This window comes from Lepidochelys kempii, chromosome 3 (genome assembly GCF_965140285.1).
Source record: "Lepidochelys kempii isolate rLepKem1 chromosome 3, rLepKem1.hap1, whole genome shotgun sequence".
Taxonomy (NCBI): domain Eukaryota; kingdom Metazoa; phylum Chordata; order Testudines; family Cheloniidae; genus Lepidochelys; species Lepidochelys kempii.
Window position 1 is genome coordinate 106455994 of NC_136382.1, and position 25192 is coordinate 106481185.

Here is a 25192-nt window from a genome sequence, read left to right on the forward strand (position 1 = left end):
TGTGGCAGTTTTCATCATCTGCAGTATATAAAGAGAGAGGTAAATGTATTACAAGGTAATATTAGTCTTAGAAAATGATATGACTTCAGTGAGAGTTGTTGTTTGATAAGGATAATAGGATTTGGTCTATAATTTTTTCACCTAAAGCAAAAGATGGAATATTACAAAATCAGGATATATAACACAGAAAACAGCAAGCAAACGTCTTTACTTCTAATATATTTTTAGTGTTGTGGAATATGAAATATATCTGAAAATGTTTTATAAAATGTGGTTGTGTCTTGTTATACAGGTCTTACGGTGGGAGGTTGTGTGAGAGTGTATTTGTGTGTGTGCATATTATATATACATCACACACACACACTCTCCCTCTCCACTCAGAAAGTAATAGAACTAAATGAAAGAGCCCAATAAGAAAGGGATTTTGTTTTAACTTGTTTAATAACTCTAAATTCAAATTCCATCAGTTCAATAGTATAGAGACAATTGGATACTGTAGGGATGAGGGCCATAGGGGTAAATAGAGGTGAGATTCCCATACCAGCTCTGGCCCTTTGATACCAGGTAAAATGGCTGGAATGGTGTAAAGGGGCTCTAAAAGCCCTAGATTTGATGAGGGAAGAATTCCAATGGTGCAGGAACTGAAGAAGACAGAAGCAGGCTGTCCTTCAAGGACTCCTGAGGCGTTGGCATAGGGGACATGCCAAGGATGGGTTTAGGAGCAGAGGAGGCGGGTCATGGGTAGACCGTGCTGCTGTCCATAGGGCAACCTGGTGAGGCTGGCATGAGTGAGCTGTAGCTCACGAAAGTTCATGCTCACATAAATTGGTTAGTCTCTAAGGTGCCACAAGTACTCCTTTTCTTTTTGCGAATACAGACTAACACGGCTGTTACTCTGAAACATAACTTAAACAGTTCATCAGAACTCTCTACATTACAGCAGGGGTCTCTCCAGCCCTCAGAGCAGCCCAGAATCTGAAGGGTGAAAGGGTGTCTTAAAGCTACTTTTGTCTCCCTCCCGCAGTGTGCTAATCCTGTGCTGCTCCTCTAAGTAGCAGCCCAGAATCTCACCCAGGATTTTTAAGACCGCTTGCATTGCAGCGCACACTACACAGTGATAATACTTGTTTATGTTTAGTGGTATTTGAAGACCGTTTATTTTTCTTCTTATTTCTGGTTCACCTTTGACAATTTAGCAACTAAACTATGCAACAGAAGCATTGAGAGAAATAAAAATGGACTGTTAAAAACAAGGAAGTAGTTTTCTCTATCTCATCTCTGCCTCTAAGTGCTATATTTTTTATGAATAAAAGAGGAAACAAAGTTACGCAGTGGTGACTGAATTATTGGCAATGGTGGCACAAAGTGGGTAGGCAGGTTTTGTAAGCAACCAAATATCACTTTTCAGGTTAAACTAAACAAATAAACCCACATATCATGGTATCTGGTTTTCCTGAGCTGCTTTGCCTCAGGAAACCAGGGTTTGTGTTGTCTGACCCCATAACTGATTCCCTGAGGAATTAAAAGGCTTGTTTGAACTTAAATAAAAACACAGATGCTTGAAGCACCAATACCAGAACCATCCCACACCACTACTAGTGGGAAGTAATGGAGCAATACAAAATGGTAGAATAATTAACCCTAACAAACCCATATCAAAGAGGAAAATTCAGAACAATTTAGATCTTCTATTCTATAACTCCAACACTATACTTCTACTTGCATAAAAAAGTTTCCAAGCCTTTCTACTAATTCCTGGTCATAATACTCTGTAAAAATAAGATAGTCTGTATGTATCTCTGGAATCTAAATATCAAAACAGTAAGGCACGTCTCCTGTTGTTTCTAGTATTTATGGGGAAGTATAAAAATATGTCGGCTTGACGTTGCCCAGGATCTCATCTTCGTAATTCGGAAGGCAGCAGAAGAAGAACGCCAGGCCTATTTCCATAATGGTGGTGGTCCAAGCAAAGCCATAGGCCCAGCTGAACATATTGACTCCTCTCATGTCAATTTCATTTGTGAACTTCACTGGATAAATGACCAGGGCCATGACCGAGAACGCAGCTGAAGAAAGAGAAAAGACAACAACAACAAAAAGTCAGAATGAGTGATTAAACTGGTATCCATTAGAGTTTTTGCCTTGATGTTATCTCTAGCTGAATCCACCTTTGTTTTAGAGGTTTGAGGATTTACTATTTGGATGGACTTTCCATTGATTTTAATTGAAGTTTCCAAGTGCCGAGTGTCTATAGAACTGGGCATAGACTCCTTTGTTTGAAGAGTCAAATAAGGCAAGTACCAATTTTACAACAGGTACCATTTTAAAAGGCAACCTTTTCCTCATACACAGTCTTACCAGCAGTAAAGAGCAAGCCTCCGATTCCTCGTATGAAGTTGAACCGAAGCGTATCAATGGCGAATGCTATGATGGCCAGGGCAAAACAAATGACCAGAATGATATAGCCTAAAAGGAATGTGGCAGCAGCAGCTCTCCCCCAGGCTGAAATCAGAAAGAAAACATATTATGAAGGCAACAATGTGTTAAGGTAGATTCATGCCTGCCTTAAAAATGAAGTGTTTTCATTCAGACAAACGTGAGAAGAGGGTAAACTCACAAGGAGAGAACACAGCCACCTACTCTCCTTTGACTGGTTTAGACTGTACCAAATGGTTCTGATCCAGCAGAGAGTTAATGCAAAATGTCTGATGTTTAAACAAACATTAATTTTGAACAGTATGTTATAGGAATGTCAAAAAATTTCAATATTAAGCACTGAGGCAGAAATGTAAGAATATCCAGATAACTTATTTCACTAATACAGGGCATTTGTTCAGCAACTGGCAGTCATGTCTCTGTTGTATATGTCTATCATGGCACCAATGGGTATTATGCATAGGCATCAAATGAAGAGGAGGCTTTTCCTCAAAGGCAACTTAAAATCTTCCATTTTAAAAAATTGTCTATATTAGCAGACCATGCTGGTATGTGAACATAAAAGTTTGGCATTATTTGGCAAATCTATAATCAGACACAAATAATCAGGGATAGATCATGACTCTAAGATTTGCATGTTGGAGGGCACCTTTCATGTATGTCTGTTCCTCTGGCTCATCCACCAGGTCTTTTAGCATAGTGATGACTGCTTCACTTTCAGTAAGCAATATTGGTATTATAGAAATAACCTGTGGCCAAATCCATAGGTTCTTACTCAGGTAAGTTCTCACTATAATTAATAGGTGTTTGGATGAGTAAGGACCCAAGGATTTGTCCTACCACATATAAGATCCAGTTGGATCTTAAATTCAATCTCTATCATGTCATATGTTTAGTTTTAGCTACATATCCCAGATCAGTACAAAGATTCTTGCTCTAGTGGTAAGATTTTCAAAAGAACCTAAGTGACTCATTGACTTTCACTGGGAATTGAGCCCACACTAAGTCTAGAAAGCTCCACACAAGTGCAATCAATGATCATTAGAAGTCATGATGTCATGATGAATTCAGATCTCCCACACCCTTATGATTTGCACTCCAGAACAAACTAAGACCTCCAGAGCTCAAGGTGTTTGAAATATGTGAGTGATGAGATGATCTTTGGGCCCAATGAGCCTTGGTTGGGGGAGGGAAAATCAAGGCCAATCCTTGGCTCCCTTGTTACATTGGATAGCAAGTTCCAAATGTACTCTCTGGTTATCTTGCTTTTGTTTTCTTCTTTCCTGTGGTGTTCTGTTAAATACTACACTGATGACTTTATTATGTGCTCACTTCTTAATATTGTGACAAAGTTCCTGCTCTACCTTGGTGGGTCTTGCGCTTATTGGCGGATTTGCTCACCTTGGAGCTTCACAGCAGCCCTCAGCTTGGCCGTTTTTCTGAATTCACAGTCCAGGTCAACTCCTCCTGTGTCTGGCCAGGAGTTGGGAGGATTTGGGGGGAACCCGGGCCTGCCCTCTACTCCGGGTTCCAGCCCAGGGCCCTGTGGAATGCAGCTGTCTAGAGTGCCTCCTGGAACAGCTGTGCGACTGCTACAACTCCCTGGGCTACTTCCCCATGGCCTCCTCCCAACACCTTCTTTATCCTCACCACAGGACCTTGCTCCTGGTGTCTGATAATGCTTGTACACCTCATTCCTCAAACAGTCCACGTTCTCTCTCTCAGCTCCTAGTGCCTCTTGCTCCCAGCTCCTCACACGCACACCACAAACTGAAGTGAGCTCCATTTTAAAACCCAGGTGCCCTGATTAGCCTGCCTTAATTGATTCTAGCAGCTTCTTGATTGGCTGCAGGTGCTCTAATCAGCCTGTCTTAATTGTCTCCAGAAGGTTCCTGGTTGTTCTGGAACCTGCCCTGTTACCTGACCCAGGGAAAAGGGACCTACTTAGTCTGGGGCTAATATATCTGCCTTCTATTACTCTCCTATAGCCATCTAGCCCAACCCTGTCACAATATGTATCTGTAATATTGGCTAAATGAAAGGAGCTCACACTACTTAAAAGCAGCAGTAGAGTGCATGAAATGGACTTGTGCTCATATGGGCTGCATTCTTTTTCTCCTTAAAGGAAGCAAACAAATTACATGTAACCCTGTTAACACACTATAAGATGATGCAGTTTAAGAACCACACAGTATAAGGATATGCAGAAGATGAAGTTCCCATAGCACTGTTACCTTGTCTGTGTTTCTCAGAGCAAGTACTTCTGCTTTACTTTTTAAATCGTGCTACATTATGTTTTGTTAGAGTATGCTGTATAACCTACAGGATGTGCAGAGTTAACAATGATTCCAGTGGCAATCAAATGTGCATTAATGCAAACTTTTGAATTTCATATATAAAATCTCAATCAATGCAGCTATTTCTGAGGTGATATAATAACTCCCAACACCATGAACTGTACCAGCAATAAAACTAATGCAGCAGTAAAAAGACTGCAAAGCTGTTTTAACCAGGCAGCTAAGGATTCTCCCCAGCATGAGGAAATCCCTACGGGAATGTCTACTGCCATTAAGCACCCATGGTTGGCCCATCTCTGCTGACTTGGCCTCATGAGGCTCAGACGAAGGGGCTGTTTAACTGTGGTGTAGACATTTGAGCATGGGCTGGAACCCAGGCTCTAGGACCCCACAAGAGGGAAGGGTCCCATAGCCTAGGCTCCTGCCCGAGCTCAAATGACTACATCACTATAAGACAGCCCCTTAGCCTGAGCCCCATGAGCCTTAGTCAGCTGACATGGGCCAGCCATGGATGTTTGATTGCACTGCATACATACCAAGCTTTACACACCTTAGGATATGCCCGCTCTACGTCCTCTCAACCAGCATAGGTTTCAGAGGGGTAGCAGTGTTAGTCTGTATCAGCAAAAACAACGAGGAGTCCTTGTGGCACCTTAGAGACTAACAAATTTATTTGGGCATAAACTTTTGTGGGCTAGAACCCACTTCATCAGATGCATGGAGTGGAAAATACAGGAGCAGGTATAAATACATGAAAGGATGGGGGTTGCCTTACCAAGTGTGAGGTCAGTCTAATGAGATAAATCAATTAACAGCAGGATACCAAGGCAGGAAAAATAACTTTTGAAGTGGTAATGAGAGTGTCCCATTACAGACAGTTGACAAGAAGGTGTGAGTAACAGTAGGGGGAAATTAGTATTGGGGAAATTAGGCTTAGGTTTTGTCTGTCAGCTTATGGCCAAGTGAGGGGGATGTGGCCATTGCATTGCTTGTAGCAAGCCCCAGATGGTGTAATGGCCCTTTGGGCCGTTAAGTCATTCTCACTTGCATAGAGGGCCAAACCAAACCCCACCAGCAACGCTGGAGATTGGGAGAGTGCGGAGGTGGCAGGGAGCCATTCTCCTCACTCAAGTTCCAGAACAAGCATAGCACAAATAGGTGGGGGGAATTCTGACCCAATCCTCTGGTCTATCTCCCTTTCTCTCAACAGTTCATTGAAGGTTTTGACCATCTCCCATTACTTTATGATCCATGTTCCATTTCTTTTCATTACATTTCACTAATTCCTCCCTCCCCACATTATAAAACTTTTTTCTCCCTTCCCACCCCCAGTGCCAGCTGAACCAAGAGCCCTGAGGGGCCCCTGCCGTTTAGCCGGGGAGGGTGGGGGTGAGACTCTCTCATTCACCTTGCTCCCCACCTCTTCATGCCACTAACCAGTTTTTTCCTCCCAGCTATTGCAAATGCCATGACTCTGTATGAAGGCACACTGGGAGAGACTGGCATACTCCCTGCCTTAAGGGAGTTGGCTATATGGCAAGAACAAACATGCTCACTGCAGTATTATTACATTTTATGCATCGCTTAGTCACATAACCATTGCAGGTTTCTGACTCCATCTTCTGCAGCAGAGGAAAATTTTAAATCGAGGTTTTAAAGATTCAGTTTGGAAGACGTAGAGACTTTAAGATGCTGTGCTCAAACTAAATCTAAGCTGCAGAATGCTACATCAGAGATCCAGTCTAAGAACAGACTTTTTGTTAATTAATTATATGAACAATTTTGATATATATCCTAATTTTGTGTTTCAATCGGGTCCAGTCTGATGATGATTTAGATTAACCCAGAGCCAGATTGTGACAGGGACCTCGATGTCATTGTCAACAGTTCAGTGAAGATCTCTGGTCAACATGCAGCTGCAGTCAGAAAACTTAATACGCTAGGGGGGCATAAGGAATGAACAGGAGAATAATATAGAGAAGGTTATAATGCCTTGATATAAGTCCTTCAGAATGCTGTTTGCAACACTGGCCACCCCATCTGTTAAAGGATATTGCAGAACTGGCGGGGCTTCCAAAAAGAGTAACGAGAATGGCTGAGGGAATGGAAAAACTTCTCCTATGAAAAGAGATTGAAAACACTGGGATGTTTTCCTCAGAAAGGAGATGAACAAGAGGGAACATGATAAAGGTATATTACAGTGATGCAAGGTTTAGAAAAGGTAGATCAGGATCTTCTGTTCTCTCTCTCTCTGTTCTTCTGTCTCATAACAAGAACAATGAAATTTAAAGGTGGGAAATTCAAAATTGATAAAAGGAAAAACTTGTTCACAAACTGTGTGATTAATTCACTGCCACAGGAAGTCACTGGGGTCAAGAACTTAGTAAGATTCAAAAAGGAATTGAACATTTAGGATAAAGAATATCAAGGGTTATAATAATTAATTATAACAACAATTTTAGAAGGGATATTAAAACTTGTGCTTCAGGCCTTAAGACAATCCCTGCCTATTAGAGAGCAGGATGGTACCTAATATGGGGTCCAAATATCCTGTACTTTCCTACTATGGGTTTCTTACACCTTTTTCTGAGGCACCTGCACTGGCCACTGGCAGAGACAGGATACTGGATTAGATGGACCATGCATCTGATCTAGTGTAGCAATTGCTATCTGATTTTAAGTGACAACACAGGGGAGTAACAGATAGTAAAACCACATGGCCTCCTGCACGGCCACATTAGTGCTTCCTGCATTGTGGCTGGAGCCTCAGGGGTGAGCCATGAGCAGGTAGGCAATGAGGGTATGGGAGGAGGGCAAAAAGTTATTTCCCTCTGAAAAAGGAGGGAGTAAAGAAAGAATTGTGACTCTCTGGGTCACTTGCAGAAGACCCAGAGCAAAGGCTCAATCTAGTTTAAAATTCATTGGGCCAAATCCATCTTACATGTAACACCACAATTTAGTGGGGTTGAAAATGATGAGGTTGCACTAGTGTAAATGAGGGCAGAAATTGGTCCTAAGTCTCTCACGTTATCCACTGTCCACTGTGTTCTTGTGTTTTGCTTTAACACATGGGCAAAGTATAAAACACCGAGGCAAATGTTAACGCATTTCATGGAAATGTGGAATCCAATCAGATCAACAATTTTTCACAAATATACACAGACTCAGTATACATGAGACAGAGAGGTCTCTGGTTTTAGTCCAGCCCATTTAAAACTGAAACTAAACAAAACACAGACAGAACAGCAGTTTACTTAGCTTTCAGGATGTCAAGCTAAGGTCATAAAAACACACACCTATTTGCCTGAGATCAATTAAGCAGCTGAGAGAACTGCAGAGTAATTTTTTTTATATGTTTAAAGGAGGTCAGCAGAGAAAAAAAAAGAAATTTATCCCAGAGAATCCCTAAATACTAGAGATGGACAGGAAATGATTTTCCTGTCCTGTGAGAATTTTCAAAATTTTGAAAGTTTTTCCATCCTAAATCAGGACAAAAAGTCAAAATCTCAGATTTTTCATGAACTGAAAATCCAAGACATTTTTTGGAATGGGTTGATTGAAATGTGTTGTTTCAATTTTGAATTTTATATATGCAATATATGTATATTTTACTATAAAGTAATGTAAATATTGAAACAAAAAGAATTTTCAAACAAAAAATGAAAAAGTTTTCATTTAGAAAAGTTTGAAATTGAACATTTTGAAACTTTTTTCAAAAGGGGAAATTTGTCTAACCTGATCCTTTCCTGCAAAAAGTTTTGGTTTTGGTGAATTGGCATTTTCCAATGTACACCAGCATTCTAAAATGATATCATCATCATTTGAATGGCATGTCTGCTTCTTTCTTCTTGTATCTCTCTACCACCAAATCAAAGAATGTGTATGATAATTATTAAATGCCAGGAAACTATATACTTTCCAGTCTTAAAATCTCATTACAACTGGCTTTTTTTTTTTTAAGTTTTTGTCTTTGGAAACAGGGAAGGCCTTATATTAGGACAAGTAGAAGAGAACCCAAATCTTTATTTTCATATAAAGCAGAGTGAGGAATGGTCCTTCCAGCTATATTTGTTTGATTTGTGAATGGTTAAGCTATCCAAAGGAAATGTTGTAGCAACGGTGTAACTGGGGATCCGAGTATTCTTTGATAAGGCAAGTCTTCAGTCAAATGTAGGTTTAAGAGTTTTATTAGGAATTCAGAGATACTGGGAATGTTGCTTTCTGATTTTCCTGACTTACCTTCTCATGTATTCCAGTTTTACGTACAATTGAAGGGCTGTTTTATACACAAAAGGATGCAAATTTAATTTGGGGTATTGTCTGCCCAGTGACGTCTTATATTCAAAACCTTGAAACCCACACTGAAATTTTTGTACATGTTTGTTCCAAATTTTCTCTGATAACACAAGGGCCACAACACACTGAAAATACGCCTCATAACCTAATTGCTGTATACGAAACAAAACAAAGATTCTGGGTTCTTGTGTACTAGCCCACATTGTGTACAAGTATTCCCATCCATGCCATTCCATCCCCTCATTGTGTTTATTCATGCCATGGGTACTCCACTTCATGTGCACTACCAAGTACCCTAGGCCTGGCTCATCAGGATGAAATCATGGAGAGCTCAGATATATATCTCCTTGTCTGATTAATAAGAGCACAATTCCTCAACTTTTAATTCCTTCTGCCCTGAAGCTGAAAACATAACCAGCCTTTAAAAGAAATATAAATCTATTGTCAGCTGTTCATACATCTCAGCAATTATTTACATTATCATCAGATTATCATTTTCATCAGAGCTGTTCAGTCAACAACCTCTGCAGCCCCTGCGTGACAGTGTGGTGGGTGACACAGCTGTATTAAACAAGGATAGCTTTAATTTAAAAAAATGGAAGACGATATGAAATGCCAAACCTGCATTGAAAATGGAATAATACTTTGATTCTAAGAGCATCCCAGTGCCAGAGGGCAAGGGTATCTAGCAGTGAGTCTCAGCTGGCCTGAGCAGCTGAGCATACTCCAACTCACTGTTGCCATAATCTGTACCTAACAGGTGTAAGGTATCATATGCTAACTGGTTACATGTTGGTCATTAATATTTTTCTTGATGTATGTACAGGGGATATATGAAGAACTGTAAATGTGCTGGCAATATGTTTTTGGCAGGTAAGGCTTAAGGGACCCCACCCTAGACCAAGGAGTATGATTCTGCCAGCTTGAATGTGTCTTCAGTGTAAACTGAGCAAGGAGAGAAAACAGAAATACGTTTACGTATAAGGTAAACAAAGCCATCAAATTAGTGAGGGGCAGAGACAACCACTTAACTATCCCAATGAGGTGAGGGGACAAGACAGCCAACATAGCGCTGTCCACACTGGCGTTTCTGTTAGTGTAGAATCATAGAATCTCAGGGTTGGAAGGGACCTCAGAAGGTCATCTAGTCCAACCCCCTGCTCAAAGCAGGACCAATCCCCAATTTTTGCCCCAGATCCCTAAATGGCCCCCTCAAGGATTGAACTCACAACCCTGGGTTTAGCAGGCTAATGCTCAAACCACTGAGCTATCCCTCCCCCCTAAACTTGTGTTGCTCGGGGGGTGTTTTTTTCACACCCCTGAGGAACATAAGTTTTGCCAACATAAGTGGTAGTGCAGACATGGCCTAACTGCTGGTAATCAGAGGCTTCTCAAACTCAAAACAGACTGTTTCTCATTAAAAGCAAACAGACCTTCACCTTCTCATCATCTTTCTATTTCCAGACAGCATCATCTACACACTCATCAACATATTTGTTGAAAAATCCAGAGTCCACAGTTTTGACATGCCTGAAGACCCTCCTCCTTTTGGGGGAAGAAGTTCAGTGTAGGAAACATTTCCACTTGAAGAGTTTTGTGTTTGGTCATGGCGGGAGGGAAGGGTTCCTCCACCATCTAGAGGGAGTGGTTCAGTTTCAGCTACACTCCTCGGCACACATACTTGACATGCAGGAGCTTGATTTAGAAGAGAGTCCAACAAAGCTTTGTGCTAATGAGGGATCCTCCCTGATGCTTAGTGCTAAGAAGGGAGCAACACGGGGTGTAGAATAATCATCAAAGGGTGCAGCAGAGGAGTGAGTGAGGTATTAAAAGTAATGTGCATGCCAATGCCTCACAATTGGCTTGTTCAGAAGAGAGGGCCCAAGTACCCGCAGTTCACACCAATTTCAACAGGAATTGTGGGCATCCTCAGGATCAGACCTTAATTTTACATGTTTTGATGCTTGGTTTGATACATGGTTTGCTCGTTCAGTCTATTTTGAGCTAAATTTTAACTAGGGGTTTTTGGAAAAAATATGTAACATATTAATAAGCCAATCCAGGTAAATCATATCAGTTAATCCCAATGTAGCATGTTATGTCTGTTTTCTAGCTGTTACTACTATTTGGACAGAAGACCGTGTCAAGGATTAAAGATGAGTTGATTAAAATAACCTACAGATTAAAAGGGATCGTCTTTTATAGCTCAGCCTTACAAACAATGACTATTAAGCAAAATAGCAGTGTATCCTTTTCCCAAAGCTTGCTCGCACTCTTACATCTGGCTGAAGCACAATGGATTTACATCTCATTTCCAAAAACAAGAATTTTTAATCAGATAACTCTTAGTCTATAGTTTGCAGCAGAATATGAGCAAACTGTGTTCAGAAACCTTGCTGTGGCTAGCCTTAATTGCAGTGAAGGAGTTTCCCTGGGTAGGGAGTGGCTGTGAATAACTTTCTGATAGTAACTTTCTGATAGAAACCAAATCCTTCCCACCCAAGAAACAAAAAAGCCTACAGGGAGAGACGTGATGCTGTTTGCTCATTTCTTCTCCCTGTGACTGAACAAGAGGGCGATATTAACAATTTTTGCTGATGCACTAGTATTGGCTGTTGATAGGGTGGTTAACGTGATTGGGGAGTACAAAAAGAGTCTATGTTATAGTTGTATAATTAGGGACAGATTCTGATACTTTTATTCAATATAGAGGCATCAAGGTCTCGTGGACAAAGCACTGGACTGGATTTCAGGAGGCTGACAGCTCTATTCCTGTCTTTGGCCTGTTGGTGACTTTGGGCAAGTCCCTTTACTGCTCTGTGCCTCAGTTTCTCCTACTGTAAAATGGGGATAATGATACTGACCTTCTTTGCAATCTACTGGTGAAAAGCACTGCATAACGAGCTAATTATTATTACTCTGATTGGATAGCTGCTTCCTCTCCAGGTAGCTCCAGAGACTTCAGTGGAATTGCTTGTGGAGGAAGGCTCTATTCAGTGTCAGTAAAGGCATCAGAATCTGGCCCTACAGTAATCATTAAGCAGCACTTAGATCAAAATTAAATGTTATTTGCAACACATATGTGTGTCACATGTATATGTCTGCACATATTAATGCTTTCATCCATATAGCATGTATAGCGCTTCAAAGAGTCATACGCCCTCCCACACACACACCTTCCTAACTTCCCTCAAACTGATTTAAAATCCAGTGTATTAAATGGTATAGGAGTTTCCAGATCAGCTTGGACCTTCTTTACCATGATAGTGTAAAGTCATTCCTCCTCTACTAAACGTCTAGCTGTGGTTTAAGTTCTCTTCCTTTAGCATCATTGGGCTAAATCCTGCAGTTCTTACTCAATCAAAGCTGACTAATTTGAAACCATTGGGATTTTTGACTGATCAAGAACTTGCTAAAGACACTTTGAAAAAGTTCCCAGGAGGAGCTTGGGGTATTATTATAATATTAATAAGGATAATATTCTCCTACAATCTTGTTCAAAATTGTTCAGAATAGATACCAGCTGTCAACAAGATTTTCCCTGAAAAATGTGAAAGCATGAGGCTATGTCTACACTAGCACTGCTGTCAGTATAACTGTGGTCGGTCAGGGGTGTGAAAAAACACCCCTCTGACCGACATAAGTTTCACCGACAAAAGCACCAATGTGAACAGTGCTATGCCAGTGGGAGCACTCTCTCCCATCAGCACTGAGTGGCTACACGGGAGACCTTACAGCAGCACAGCTGTGCCACTGTAAGATCTGTAGTATAGACTTAGCCTGAGAGATTTTCTTGTTTGCTTGTTTATCCTCCCAAAGTTATTCGAAGTCAACCTTATAATGGGACTTATATCCAGCTCTTACTATGGAGGAATCATCATCACTCCATCCTGTCAGATTCTCTGAAGAGATGACCCAACTAAAGAAAAACGACAGTGCAGTACCGTTTTTACCCACATGCACATTCTTCCACAATTCAGTACCGTTTTTACCCACATTCATAAATCCTCAGCACGGTTACCTCCTGTGTGAAAGGTTAGAAAAGTAACTGAATGGTGCATGCTTAAGAGTTCATTGTCTGAGCCTGCAAAGTGCTGGGATCTCAGCACTTTGTCCTCAGCTGCTTCTATTTTCATATGGTAGCTGGGATCCCTCAGCATCTCACACCATCAGCACTGTTTTAGCCAATTTGGCTGTAATTATTAGGGAAGCAATTTGATTATAAAGAGTATTTGTTGCCATCTGAGAGGGCTCTTTGTAGAGTTAGTTACCCAACTAAGGCAATAACTTATTTAGCAAAGGGTCTTATGAAATGCACCTTGCAATAAATGTATAGAAGGGTGAACTGTGAAATGATAAAGAAAAGTATGTCAGTAATTGCAAATGAGGAATATGAACTGCCACGCTGTGGGCCTGATTCCCCTCTCACTTACTCCAGTGGAGTTACTCCTGTAAGCAAGAGGAAAATCAAGTCATGTCTGTTCTTTTCTTCCCTTCTTATCAGAGTTCCTTAAGAACAATATCACTGAAACATTTTCAGTATTGTAGCTATTACATTTAACTAGGAGCCCATTTTTTCTAGCATTTAAAAGTCTAGCTACTGTGTGAATAGTAAAATCTGTGTATGTTTTGTATTAAGGCTTGACCTTAAATAATGTTATGCTTTTTTGAGAGATGATTTGGAAAGTAGCGTGTGGCTAAGAACCTCTCCACTCTGTAACTGAAACTACCTAAAAAAACCACATTGAACCTGTTTGTTTCAGGTTTTGGCTGTAGTATGGACAGGATGAAGTTCTTATCTTCAATTTGCCCTGCAAATAAGGGGCAGAAGGATTGTCTTGTGGTTAAGCAAGTGGACTGGGACTCAGATGGGGGCTCCATTTCCAGCTCCACCACAGACTTCCTCTGTAAATCTGGGCAAGACACAATCACTCTGCCACAGATCCCCCATAAAATGGAGATACTAATGCTACCCTAGCTCACAGAGGGACTGAGAGGATTAATTCATGAATGTTAGTAGGTTTCCAGTTACTACTGTGGTAATGATCATGTAAATAACTAGACTAGAACATGTATGCACTTGTTGTAGCGGGGTCAGTCCCAGGATATAGGAGAGTGACCGGAAGGTGAGCTCTGTGTAGTTCAAAAGCTTGTCTCTCTCACTAACAGAAGTTTATCTAATAAAAGATATTAGCTCACCCACCTTGTCTCTCCAGAACAGAACAATTCAATAAAGATTGTGTGAGAGATTTGCAAGGAGGATGAAAGTGGAGAATTTTGCACACATTATTATTATTTGTATTACTGTAGTACTTAGGGATCATGGATCAGGGCATCATCATACTAGGCATTGTACAAACATGTAACAAGAAGGCAGTCCCTAACTTACTCAAGAGAAAGAGATGTTGTACAAAGAAAGCTGCTGAATTATCCCATTGTGTTGTTTCATATAAATACATCATCTACTGAAATTGACCTCTGTGCTGCAAATAACATTTGTTCTTATTGATACAAAAATTCGACTGGTATTAACAGGACTTGTATGTTGGCAGTGGAGTCACTGAAGGAGCAGTAGCTCCACATTGTCATACCTAGATTCAGAGATTGGCTTGAACCAAAGCCATATATATGAATGTCCTGGAATGCAGGGAAAGTTTAGATTCAGATCTGGATAATAACTTTATGGCTCAAGACTATCTGTTTCAAATGTGCAGCTCTTCGTTACAGTTTTCAAAGTAGTACACAATATATGCTGTGTTCAGTGTACTCCACTAACAGATAGAAAACCTGGCCCTCATCCCACCCAGTGCTGAAAAAGGCTGTTCCCTCAATCTGGCAATATGAAAAGCCCTATAATGTTCTGCTCATGGTGATTTATTGAACTAAGTAGAAATGAAGTCTCTCGTGTGTTAATTTGGGGTCAGATTCTGGCTGCTCACACACCATGAGGAGATGGGGGATAGAGACACACCTGCCAAAGCTCAGATTCACAAAGGGACTTAGGCATTGTGACTTTGGGCGTGGTGGCACCCAACTTTTAGGCACCTAGAAAGTCACAGGAACAACATTGCAATCCCCAAAGCCTAGGCTCCCTATACAATGAATGGTGAGAGATAGGCACCTTAGGCTGTGATCCCCAAAGCCAGCATGGTAGGCAGGGAGCTGTCTGAGCTAGCCAATGGGAGATGTCGACCAGAGGGGGGTGAGAAAAGTCCCACCAATCTTTTGGAGATAAGCACCAAAGTCTGGACTGCAAAAAGGCACTTAGCTCTCGTGGTGATCCATGAACTGGGTGAAGATAGGTGGGTTCGGCCACCTTAGTTGCAAACAGAGCCTAAAACAAAATGGCCAGGGGAATGGATGACCTCCCTTACAACCGTTAGCCTAGGGGTACTCACGCAGGTTGGGGAGACCTTCTGTTCAAGTTCCCCTTCCTCCTGAAAGGAAGAAAGGATTTGCCATCTTCCAGGTGAGTGCCCCACGCACCAGGTTATAGAGTTGTTCTAACTCTTTTAAGGGCCCCATTAATATGTAATTAGTCAATTGTTTAAAGTTGAATATGTTCAATAGGAGAGACTGGGGGGGCACATCAAAGTATTCCATAGCCTAGTGATTAGGGCACTCACCTGAGAGATGGCAGGTCCTTGTTCAAATCCCTTCTCCCCTTGACATGGAGGGGGGATTTGAACTGGTGGTTTCCCACATCCTGGATGAGTACCTGATCCACTGGGCTAAAGGCAGGGGTGAAAATAATATTAACACTTACTAATATGGTGTATAACTCTCTCCACCTTGGGCGGAAGGGGCGGGGCTGGGGGCGGGTAGCGGCGGCGGCGGCTGGGACTCCTGGGCCCTTTTAAATCGCCAGCCCTGGGGCAGCTGCCTCTTTTGCCCCCCGCTCCCAGTCGGTGGCCCGGGGGGGACATGGGGGACGACAAAAGGGGCAATGATGTTAAAGCTCTGCCACGACAGCACTTTAACGTCAACTGCATACAGGCCGGTACCGGCTTCCTACTAGCCTACTTTCACCCCTGGCTAAAGGTATAAGAGAGGTCATTTTTTGCCACCCTCCACCCCCATGCTTGAGGGACCTAATCTGGTAGGTGACCTTTGAGTATGCCTACAGACTCGGGCTTCACACGTGACTTACACAGTCTAACATCTGTCCCTCCTAATTTGTGAATCTCTCTGGGGCTTAGGCAGGAGATAGGTGATGTGCTGGCCGCCGCTCCCCGCATCTCCCATTGGCAGGGAACAGTGATCCGCAGCCACTGGGAGCTGCGGGGGGGGCCATGCCTGCGGACAGTCAACGTAAACACAGTGTCTCGCGGTCCGCCAGCAGTTCCTGATGGGCCACGTGCCAAAGGTTGCTCTGTAGAATGACTAGAATGACTAGAATATAATATTGGATGGTATGTGGAAGTCACTGCAAATATTGAAATTCCACTTGCCATGTGCACAAGCACTGTGTGGGTTTTTCAAGATCTGCAATTAAGCCTAACATTTCACACTAAATCTGAAGGACTCAAACCTGCATTTGTCCTATGCATGGCATTTTTCATTGAAATTGATGGAAGTTCTGCTGGCCAAAGGACTGCAGGATCAGGCATGATATGAGAGAATAGACAGATTGCATGTATTAAAGATTCTTTCATCTTATTGTGCACCACATTCAACTTAGCAAAACAGGAGCAATCATTTTCCAGCAACAGGCAACAAGCACGTTCAAACATGTCAAAAGCCTGCAGCATAATACATTAAATATTTAAAAGGCTTTGGCTAAGGCTTTCAGAGGCATACCTTGTTCTGGAGAGCTCATATAGCCAAGAGTCAGGAAAATAAAAAGGTGTTGTGCCAGCTTCACAAAGTACAGATGCAAGCATGTGTTCACTTTAAAAAAAACTTTGCAAGCCCAGCTAGTTCCCACATAGACACAGTCAGTATTGTAGTTGTCATCCTTTCACCCAGGCTTTTGTCAAAGCTCAAGTGTACTATCCTTTTTAGTAACTTTACATTATCTAAGTCGTTTGCCACTATGACTCTAAAGCAAACCTTGATATTTTATTGCAGCTCTTTCTTTTTTGGCCATCCTAATCTTCTTCGAGAATAAAAACAACCTACCTTTCACCTGATGCTTCTTATATGTGGCCTTTAGAAAAAAGGAGACTTTTTTTCCTGCAAAATTTGAGGTTATCTCAGCAAGATGTATTTGAGAAATAAGTATGTGCACAAATAACACAAAAGTTTAATGCTTTTAACTATCCTATCTCAAATGACTTGCTCTAGAGTTGAGAAATTAAAAAAAAAAATTGTCCTAAAAGGAACCTACGGTCTTAAAGTATGTTTAGAAGGTTGGATAATTAAATTTAAATATTTGAAACTCTTGAGGATGCAGTAGAGTTTATAAACTCCTCAGACTCTCACTTTTCACAAAGTTTATAAACTTTGTAAATTTCATCCCTTCCCAGTCTGATTATGTTCAAAGATGTTTGATTTTTCTAGTGCAGCCTCTGAAGGTTTATACAGGATAAGTCAAACTGCTCAGATTCAAATTCCAAGTTTTGCTAGTGAAGAATTTAATCTGAATTTGTGTACTTTATTGAATAACATGTATGGTCTTTATAATTAAATCTAATTATCATAGGAGTAAAATATATTTACTATTCCTTCATCCGATGAAGTGAGCTGTAGCTCACAAAAGCTTATGCTCAAATAAATTGGTTAGTCTCTAAGGTGCCACTAGTCCTCCTTTTCTTTTTGCGGATACAGACTAACACGGCTGCTACCTATTCCACTAATGTTGATAAGTTTCACTTGCAGCAGGAAGCTGACTCCCAGGGATACACATCTATCACATCAGTGGGATCAGCCCCCCTGCAGCAACCCACCTTCCACAGGACTTGCAGAAGACCCTTTTGGGCCTGCAGTAAATTATGGGTGGGGCAGAGAAACTGGAAATCAAGCCAATAGGAGAACAGGGAAGAAACAAGGAGTTCACTCCTCACAAAAAATGTCAAATCACTTCTGCCCCCTTCTATCTACATTGTCTTTCTTCATGTCTCCATGCTTATGAAAAGGGGAAATGTAATCATACTTGCGATATGGTTTGTGATATTGGACACTTGTCCTCCTTAACGTTTTTATATTAGTATAGATAAAAGGAAGCACACAAATAAAATTAGTCTTTTATTAAAAACCTGATCATAGGTGCGCCTTTTCCTTTAGTTTTCAGTCTACACCAATAGCAAAGGCAACTTTTAAATTTTATTACAGGAGTTTATTACAGGTACAGGAACCTACCATGATGCATTCAGGTAGAGGGTTATGGAGCCAAAAATTAGCGTTCCCACTCCAGCCAAAAAGGATCAGTGGAAGGCAGTTTTGATTTCCAGCTCAGAGCTGGTCAATAAGATATGGCATTAACCTAATCCAAAGGGCTCAGTTTGCCCATTCTCTCCAGATCCAAACCATGTCCCAGTACAGAGGGTGGAAGTATGAGCTTGTGATTAAAACACAGGATTAAGAGCAGCCAGGAATTCTGAATTCTGTACCCAAATTTTGCCAAAGACTTCCTGTGCAACCTTAGACCATTCATTTAGTCCCAAATTTTAAAAAGTGTCCATTAAACTGGGGTGCCCCACTTGATGCACCTATGGACTAGTTTTCAAAGGCACTGAGCATACAGAACAACAGATGAAGCCAATGGGAGTGTCAAGTTGGACACTCAAAATTAGTAAACATTTTTTAAAATGTGGGCATTCACCTTTCTGTGCCTCAGTTTCCCCATCTATAAATAGGAGATAATATTTGCCGATTGTGTTTTGAGGATTAATTCACAGATGTTTTTAAATTGACTTGAGATCCTCGGTTGGAAGGTGCTATAGAACTCCAATGCATTTGTCTGAGAAAAATACAAAAGCAGGGAAGAAAGACCGTCATGAAAAGCCCAGGGCCAGCCTGGACCCTAAATTCCAACCCTTTGTCTGTGAGGGACATGGGCCAAGATCCACAAAGGAATTTAGGCATTGCAATGCTGAGCTGAACTTTTAGGTGCTTAGAAAAATCACAGGAACAGCACCATAATCCACAAAGCCTGAGTGAGGCATCTGGGCTCTCTGTACAATGAATGGGGATATATAAGTGCCTTAGACTATGATCCACAAAGGCAGGGAGCTGCCTACACTAGCCTCTGGAGATGCCAACCAGAAAGGGGTGTGCTAAGCTGTGCCCCTCTCTTGGAGAAAGGTTTTCAAGTCCAGCTGCAGGGCAGTACCTAGCTCTGCTAGTGATCCACAAATTGGGGGAAGATAGGCATTCAGCTGCCTAAATGCAGGCCAGGCTCAAAGCAAATTAGCTAGGGTAGGACCTGCCTTACAACCTTTAGCTTACTGGATAGGTACTCACCCAGGATGTGGGAGGTCCCTGGTTTCAGTCCCCCCTCCACTTGAAGGGGAGAAGGGATTTGAATAAGGCTCGGCCATCTCTCCAGCAAGTGCTCTAACTACTAGGCTATAGTAGAGTCATTCTAAATCTTTTACTGGCCCAATTAATAAATAATTATTCACTTGCTTAATTAAAGTGGAACAGCTTTGAGCGGAGAGACTGAGGGAGCCCCACATCAGAATATTTCATAGCCTAGTGTCTACTAGGCCACTGACCTGAAAGAGATGACAGATCCCTATTCAAATCCCTTCTGCCCCCTCTGGGGTGGGGAGAAACATCCTAGTGCCTAGGTTAAGGTGTGTTCCTTAACCACTGAGCTAAAGGGTTATTAGGGAGGACTGCCTCTTTTTCCCCCAACTGCTTTGTGTGAACTCACCGAGGGGCTGGATCTGACAGGTGTGATCAGAGGCCACCTACCAGATCAGGCACACAGCTTAGCCATCTGATTGCCTGTCTTTCTTGTAATCGTCTTGTTGACGTTCTTCTGTGAATCACTCTGAGAGACAGGCATCCAGATGCCTACAGTGCGGCCAAAGTGCGCATGCTCAGGCAGGAGATACGCACCCGCTCACCTACAGTGAGGCTGCAGTGCACACATTCAGAGGAAAAAACATGGGTGCCGAGTGAATGTAGGCACCTACAGGATTAGACAGCAGTGAGAGTTTTGTGGCTCATAGCGGTACCTAAAAAAGGGACATAGATTCCTGAATCTGTGGGCTAGGTGCCTGAGTACCTTTGTGGATCACATCCCTGGTGCCTAGGGAGAAAGAATACCATTGTAGAACTGATTAATATAACATTCATGTGGGATTGGGGAGGGGAGGGTTACCCAAAGGGCATCAGGGGTAGAAATAGAGTCCCCAAATACAGCAAATGGTGAACATGCTTGAAAAATTCCACTAGCCCACAGTGAATAACTTGTTTCAGAATAACAGCCGTGTTAGTCTGTATTCGCAAAAAGAAAAGGAGTATTTGTGGCACCTTAGAGACTAACCAATTTATTTGAGCATAAGCTTTCGTGAGCTACAGCTCACTTCATCGGATGCATATTGTGGAAAATACAGATGTTTGTTTTTATACACACAAATCATGAAAAAATGGGTGTTTATCACTACAAAAGGTTTTCTCTCCCCCCACCCCACTCTCCTGCTGGTAATAGCTTATGTAAAGTGATCACTCTCCTTACAATGTGTATGATAATCAAGGTGGGCCATTTCCAGCACAAATCCTACCCCCCCCCCGAAACAAACCCTAACTTCTTTCTGACTAGTGAATAAATCACCATTATCTTTTCATTACCATCAGTCAATGCAGAGCATGGCCAGAGAGCACAATTTGTGCATGGGTGGTACATTTTCATGACACTTTTGGAAGGCTCAACCAAATGGACGCTAAGGGTCTGTGTCTCTACTGCTGTGCACCTTGAACAGACATGTATACGTACAAGGTGAGTGTAACATGCTACTATTCTGATTTGGTAGTGTTTATACACACACTTTATACAGGTGTAAATAAGTATACAAGCTGCAAAACAGTTGAGAATCAGGCTACTAGCCAAAGGGCCCTTATGACTTGAATTAACATTATCTAAGTGACTTCATCAGAGTCCAAACTTTTATCAAAACTCCTCCAGGTATGAAAACCTTAATTCAGACCCTTGTCAAAGAAAAAGCACGTTCTCCTTTCAGCGTTTTGTTTCATCACCACATCACAAGTTGTGCGGTGTGCTCCCTGATATAATTTTAGAGGCCACGTTCTGCAACCTGATATTTATTGTGGACCTCTCTGCTTCACAGCTGTTTTTTTACATCCCAACAGTTCCTTGCCAGTGAAGGATGATCCCATCTTGTTAACCCCAAGTTTACCCATACAGCTTGCTATTTATTGCTTTATGGGCTTGTCCTCCAATAATTATTCATTTCTGGAAAGCAGAGATTGTAGTTATATCTAAATAAATTAATCTCCCATGGTTCAAATGTTCCCTGCACTGTTTCCATATGTGTCTTTGTACCATGAACATACATACCCTCTAGCCCTATGAAAATAGCAATCATCCCTCTTTCTTTTCTCTCAAAAGATCAACCTTGTTCCACTCTTTCTCCAAAAAATGCTCTATGTATTGGAATAGTGAGCCCTATTTTTTCCCATCAAACTGATGAGAGGTGAGTTGAGTGGGGTAAGCTCAGTCATGTGACCTAGACTCACTAGGGGCTGCCAACCCCCATTGCAGTCACTTACCGTAGTCCATCAGGGAGGTACACGTCCACTCGAGCTCACCAGGGAACATTGTACAGCTTTCCCATAACGAGGCTTGATGCTGATAGGGCTCCGTCTCCGACTCCAGCCAGCCCCTGCCAGCCAGCGCAATAAGGCCAAAGATGACCGCTATGCCTAACATCAGAGGCAAGATCCATCTGCACCTTGTGTAGTCAAGGCCATACTGCACCATCTTGTGGAATGGTCAGTGGCTTCTCTAGAGGCCAGGTGCACAGACTGATGAGCTTTTTCTGCTACTAACTCAGCAGTGTGGGACAAAAGTGTTTTATGAAGGCTCCTGAAGAGTGTGTGTATATGTCTGAATAGGTGAGTGAGAGCAGCTTTTGAATCAGAACAGACACCGAAGGAGGGAGCTCCACCTAAATTCCAATGACTAAGAGCTGTAGTGGTGGCAGCAGAAACCTGTTTGAGCTGCACAGAAGTTGCAGGGCTAGGCTGTCTCATCTGCTTGGCTCCTCTTTCCTCTCTGCTGATTGGTAAACGCACCAGGCACCATTACACTCCCTGGCCCTGGGCTTTTAACCCTTTCCTGGCTGTCACTTCCCATTAAGGAGCAACTTGGATTAAACAAGGTGCTTTTGCACGAGAGTGGGTGCAGGTAACACAATTTCACAGTAAAAGCTAAAAACCAATTTGCATTGTAAGCTCAAAGTTGTCTGAAACTTTCCCCTTTAAGGCTAAAATGTCCCATGCTGGGCCTCTACTCCAAGGGGAAATCTTTTGAGCATGTTTCCTCAGCCATTACAAAGTTAGGACAGTGAAGAAAATTTCGGACTCTTTCTTGAAAGAGCTATGGCAAAAATCAACAGCTGAAATTTGACAGTGACAATAGGGCATGGCTTGGAAGCGTTGAGGAGCAGTGCATGTTTTTATGGGGAGAAAATAGGTTTGATTTGACTATGCTCTACGAATATTCTCAGCAGGCACAGTACAATAATTGCGGCTAATTCTCCACGGCCCGAGTGTAAAATGCTACTAAAACAGATTACTCCATTTGCACAAGTTTGATAGCCTTTGCTTCCACTTTGCACGGAAGTAAGATTATACAATGCAGTGGAGAATTGGGCTCCTCTGGGATTGTGAACTGTGCCTTTAACTGCTGACCATCCCAGAGAAAGAGCCTGGGCAGGGTGCTGTGAAGCTGATGTTGTGTTATGCACCAGTTGGAATGGACACAGAATATTTTCTGCAAGCACCTTAAGCACTGAGTGATCACTGAACACCATACAGCCTCCAGTAAGGTATACATATGCATAGCTAGATGCCATAACTCAGTAGTTCTCAACCAGGGGTACCTGTATCCCTGCAGGTTCTCAGAGGTATTCCAGGGCGTACATCAACACATCTAGATATTTGCCTAGTTTTACACAGGCTACATAAATAGCACTAGCAAAGTCAGTACAAACTAACATTTCATACAGACAATAACTTTTTTATACTGCTGTGTATACTGTACACTGAAATGTAAGTGCAATATTTATATTCCAGTTGATTTATTTTATAATTATATGGTAAAAATGAGAAAGGAAGCAATTTTTCAGTAATGTGCTGTGACACATTTGCATTTTTATGTCAGATTCTGTAAGCAAGCAGTTTTTAAGTGAGGTGAAACTTGGGGTACACAAGACAAATCAGACTTCTGAAAGGGGTACAGTAGTCTGTAAAGGTTGAGAGCCACTCCCATAATTGATGCATATTGAAATGGCTCCACAGTGGCCTCCCAGTTTAAGCCAGAGAAACCTTTTGAGCAATTGATCAACTAGTAAAAGGGCTCCACCTACTTCTGACCTCCACACCCCATCAAAATATTCCTCTGGCTGAGAGAAGTGGGCAGGTGGCTGGGAGGTCAGCAATCCTAAGTTCTGTTCCAACCCTTTCCACTGCCAATACCTGCAGCTTCACCGGTGACAATTTCTGCAGCATGGTTATGTATTATCAGTACAAAAACCTGCATCATATTGAAATGTGGAATTGCAGGGATGGCACAAACTACACTGAATTTAATATGAAAATAAAGATGACAGGACAACTGTACTAATTGTATTATTTAATTTGTATTGATTAAACTCTTCAACTTTTTCATTTAAATGGAACGGTCACAAAAATTCTAGTCTGCTGCAGAGCCCAGGGACCTTGCTGTAGATGTTAGAGCTGGTATTTTGCAGAGTGCACAGGGCAGGTCTATGAGGAAGGTAGATATTGTTAGCCCTGTGACAGATTAAGAATATGTGTGTATCAGATTGTGAACTCCACCTTGTATTTGTGCACCCTATTTCAGGGGCTGCACTTTATACTGTAATCTTCATGTTGGAGTGTGACCTCATAATGTATTGCAACCTTCATTGTAGATTAGAGCAGTGCTAATAAGCGATGGTCACATAAACACCACCCTATACTGGAAACATACTGACCGCTATGCTTCCAGCTTTCATCCAGACCACACCACACAATCCATTGTCTACAGCCAAGCTCTACGATACAACCGCATTTGCTCCAACCCCTCAGACAGAGACAAACACCTACAAGATCTCTATCAAGCACTGTTACAACTACAATACCCACCTGCTGAAGTGAAGAAACAGATTGACAGAGCCAGAAGAGTACCCAGAAGTCACCTACTACAGGACAGGCCCAACAAAGAAAATAACAGAACGCCACTAGCCATCATCTTCAGCCCCCAACTAAAACCTCTCCAACGCATCATCAAGGATCTACAACCTATCCTGAAGGACGACCCATCACTCTCACAGATCTTGGAAGACAACCCAGTCCTTGCTTACAGACAGCCCCCCAACCTGAAGCAAATACTCACCAGCAACCACACACCACACAACAGAACCACTAACCCAGGAACCTCTCCTTGCAACAAAGCCCGTTGCCAACTCTGTCCACATATCTATTCAGGGGACACCATCATAGGGCCTAATCATATCAGCCACACTATCAGAGGCTCATTCACCTGCACATCTACCAATGTGATATATGCCATCATGTGCCAGCAATGCCCCTCTGCCATGTACATTGGCCAAACTGGACAGTCTTTATGTAAAAGAATAAATGGACACAAATCAGACGTCAAGAATTATAACATTCAAAAACCAGTTGGAGAACACTTCAATCTCTTTGGTCACTCAATTACAGACCTAAAAGAGGCAATTCTGCAACAAAAAAACTTCAGAAACAGACTCCAACGAGAGACTGCTGAATTGGAATTAATTTGCATTAAATTAGGCTTGAATAAAGACTGGGAGTGGATGGGTCATTACACAAAGTAAAACTATTTCCCCATGTTTATTCCCCACCCCCCACCCCACTGTTCCTCAGACGTTATTGTCAACTGTTGGAAATGGCCCACCTTGATTATCACTACAAAAGGGTTTTTTTTTCCTCTCTCTCTCCTGCTGGTAATAGCTCACCTTACCTGATCACTCTCGTTACAGTGT

General features: G+C 42.0%; 1 protein-coding gene across 1 annotated transcript; it reads right to left on the reverse strand.

The window, feature by feature from the left end:
• Positions 1-1626: 1626 nt before the first annotated feature.
• LOC140909057 (p53 apoptosis effector related to PMP-22) lies at positions 1627-21921 on the reverse strand. The gene is made up of 3 exons (XM_073337446.2): positions 21711-21921; positions 2359-2502; positions 1627-2066 (listed from the first exon to the last, which is right to left on the reverse strand). The coding sequence occupies exons 1-3, from the start codon at positions 21919-21921 to the stop codon at positions 1852-1854; spliced, it is 570 nt and encodes a 189-aa protein (XP_073193547.1). The 3' UTR covers positions 1627-1851.
• Positions 21922-25192: the final 3271 nt, after the last annotated feature.

Coding starts and splice junctions, on each gene's coding strand:
- LOC140909057 (XM_073337446.2), bottom strand. CDS start 21,921: ATGGTGCAGTATGGCCTTGACTACACAAGGTGCAGATGGATCTTGCCT. Junction 2,503..21,710: donor TACCTCCCTGATGGACTACG/GTAAGTGACTGC, acceptor TTCTGATTTCAG/CCTGGGGGAGAGCTGCTGCT. Junction 2,067..2,358: donor AGGCTTGCTCTTTACTGCTG/GTAAGACTGTGT, acceptor CTCTTTCTTCAG/CTGCGTTCTCGGTCATGGCC.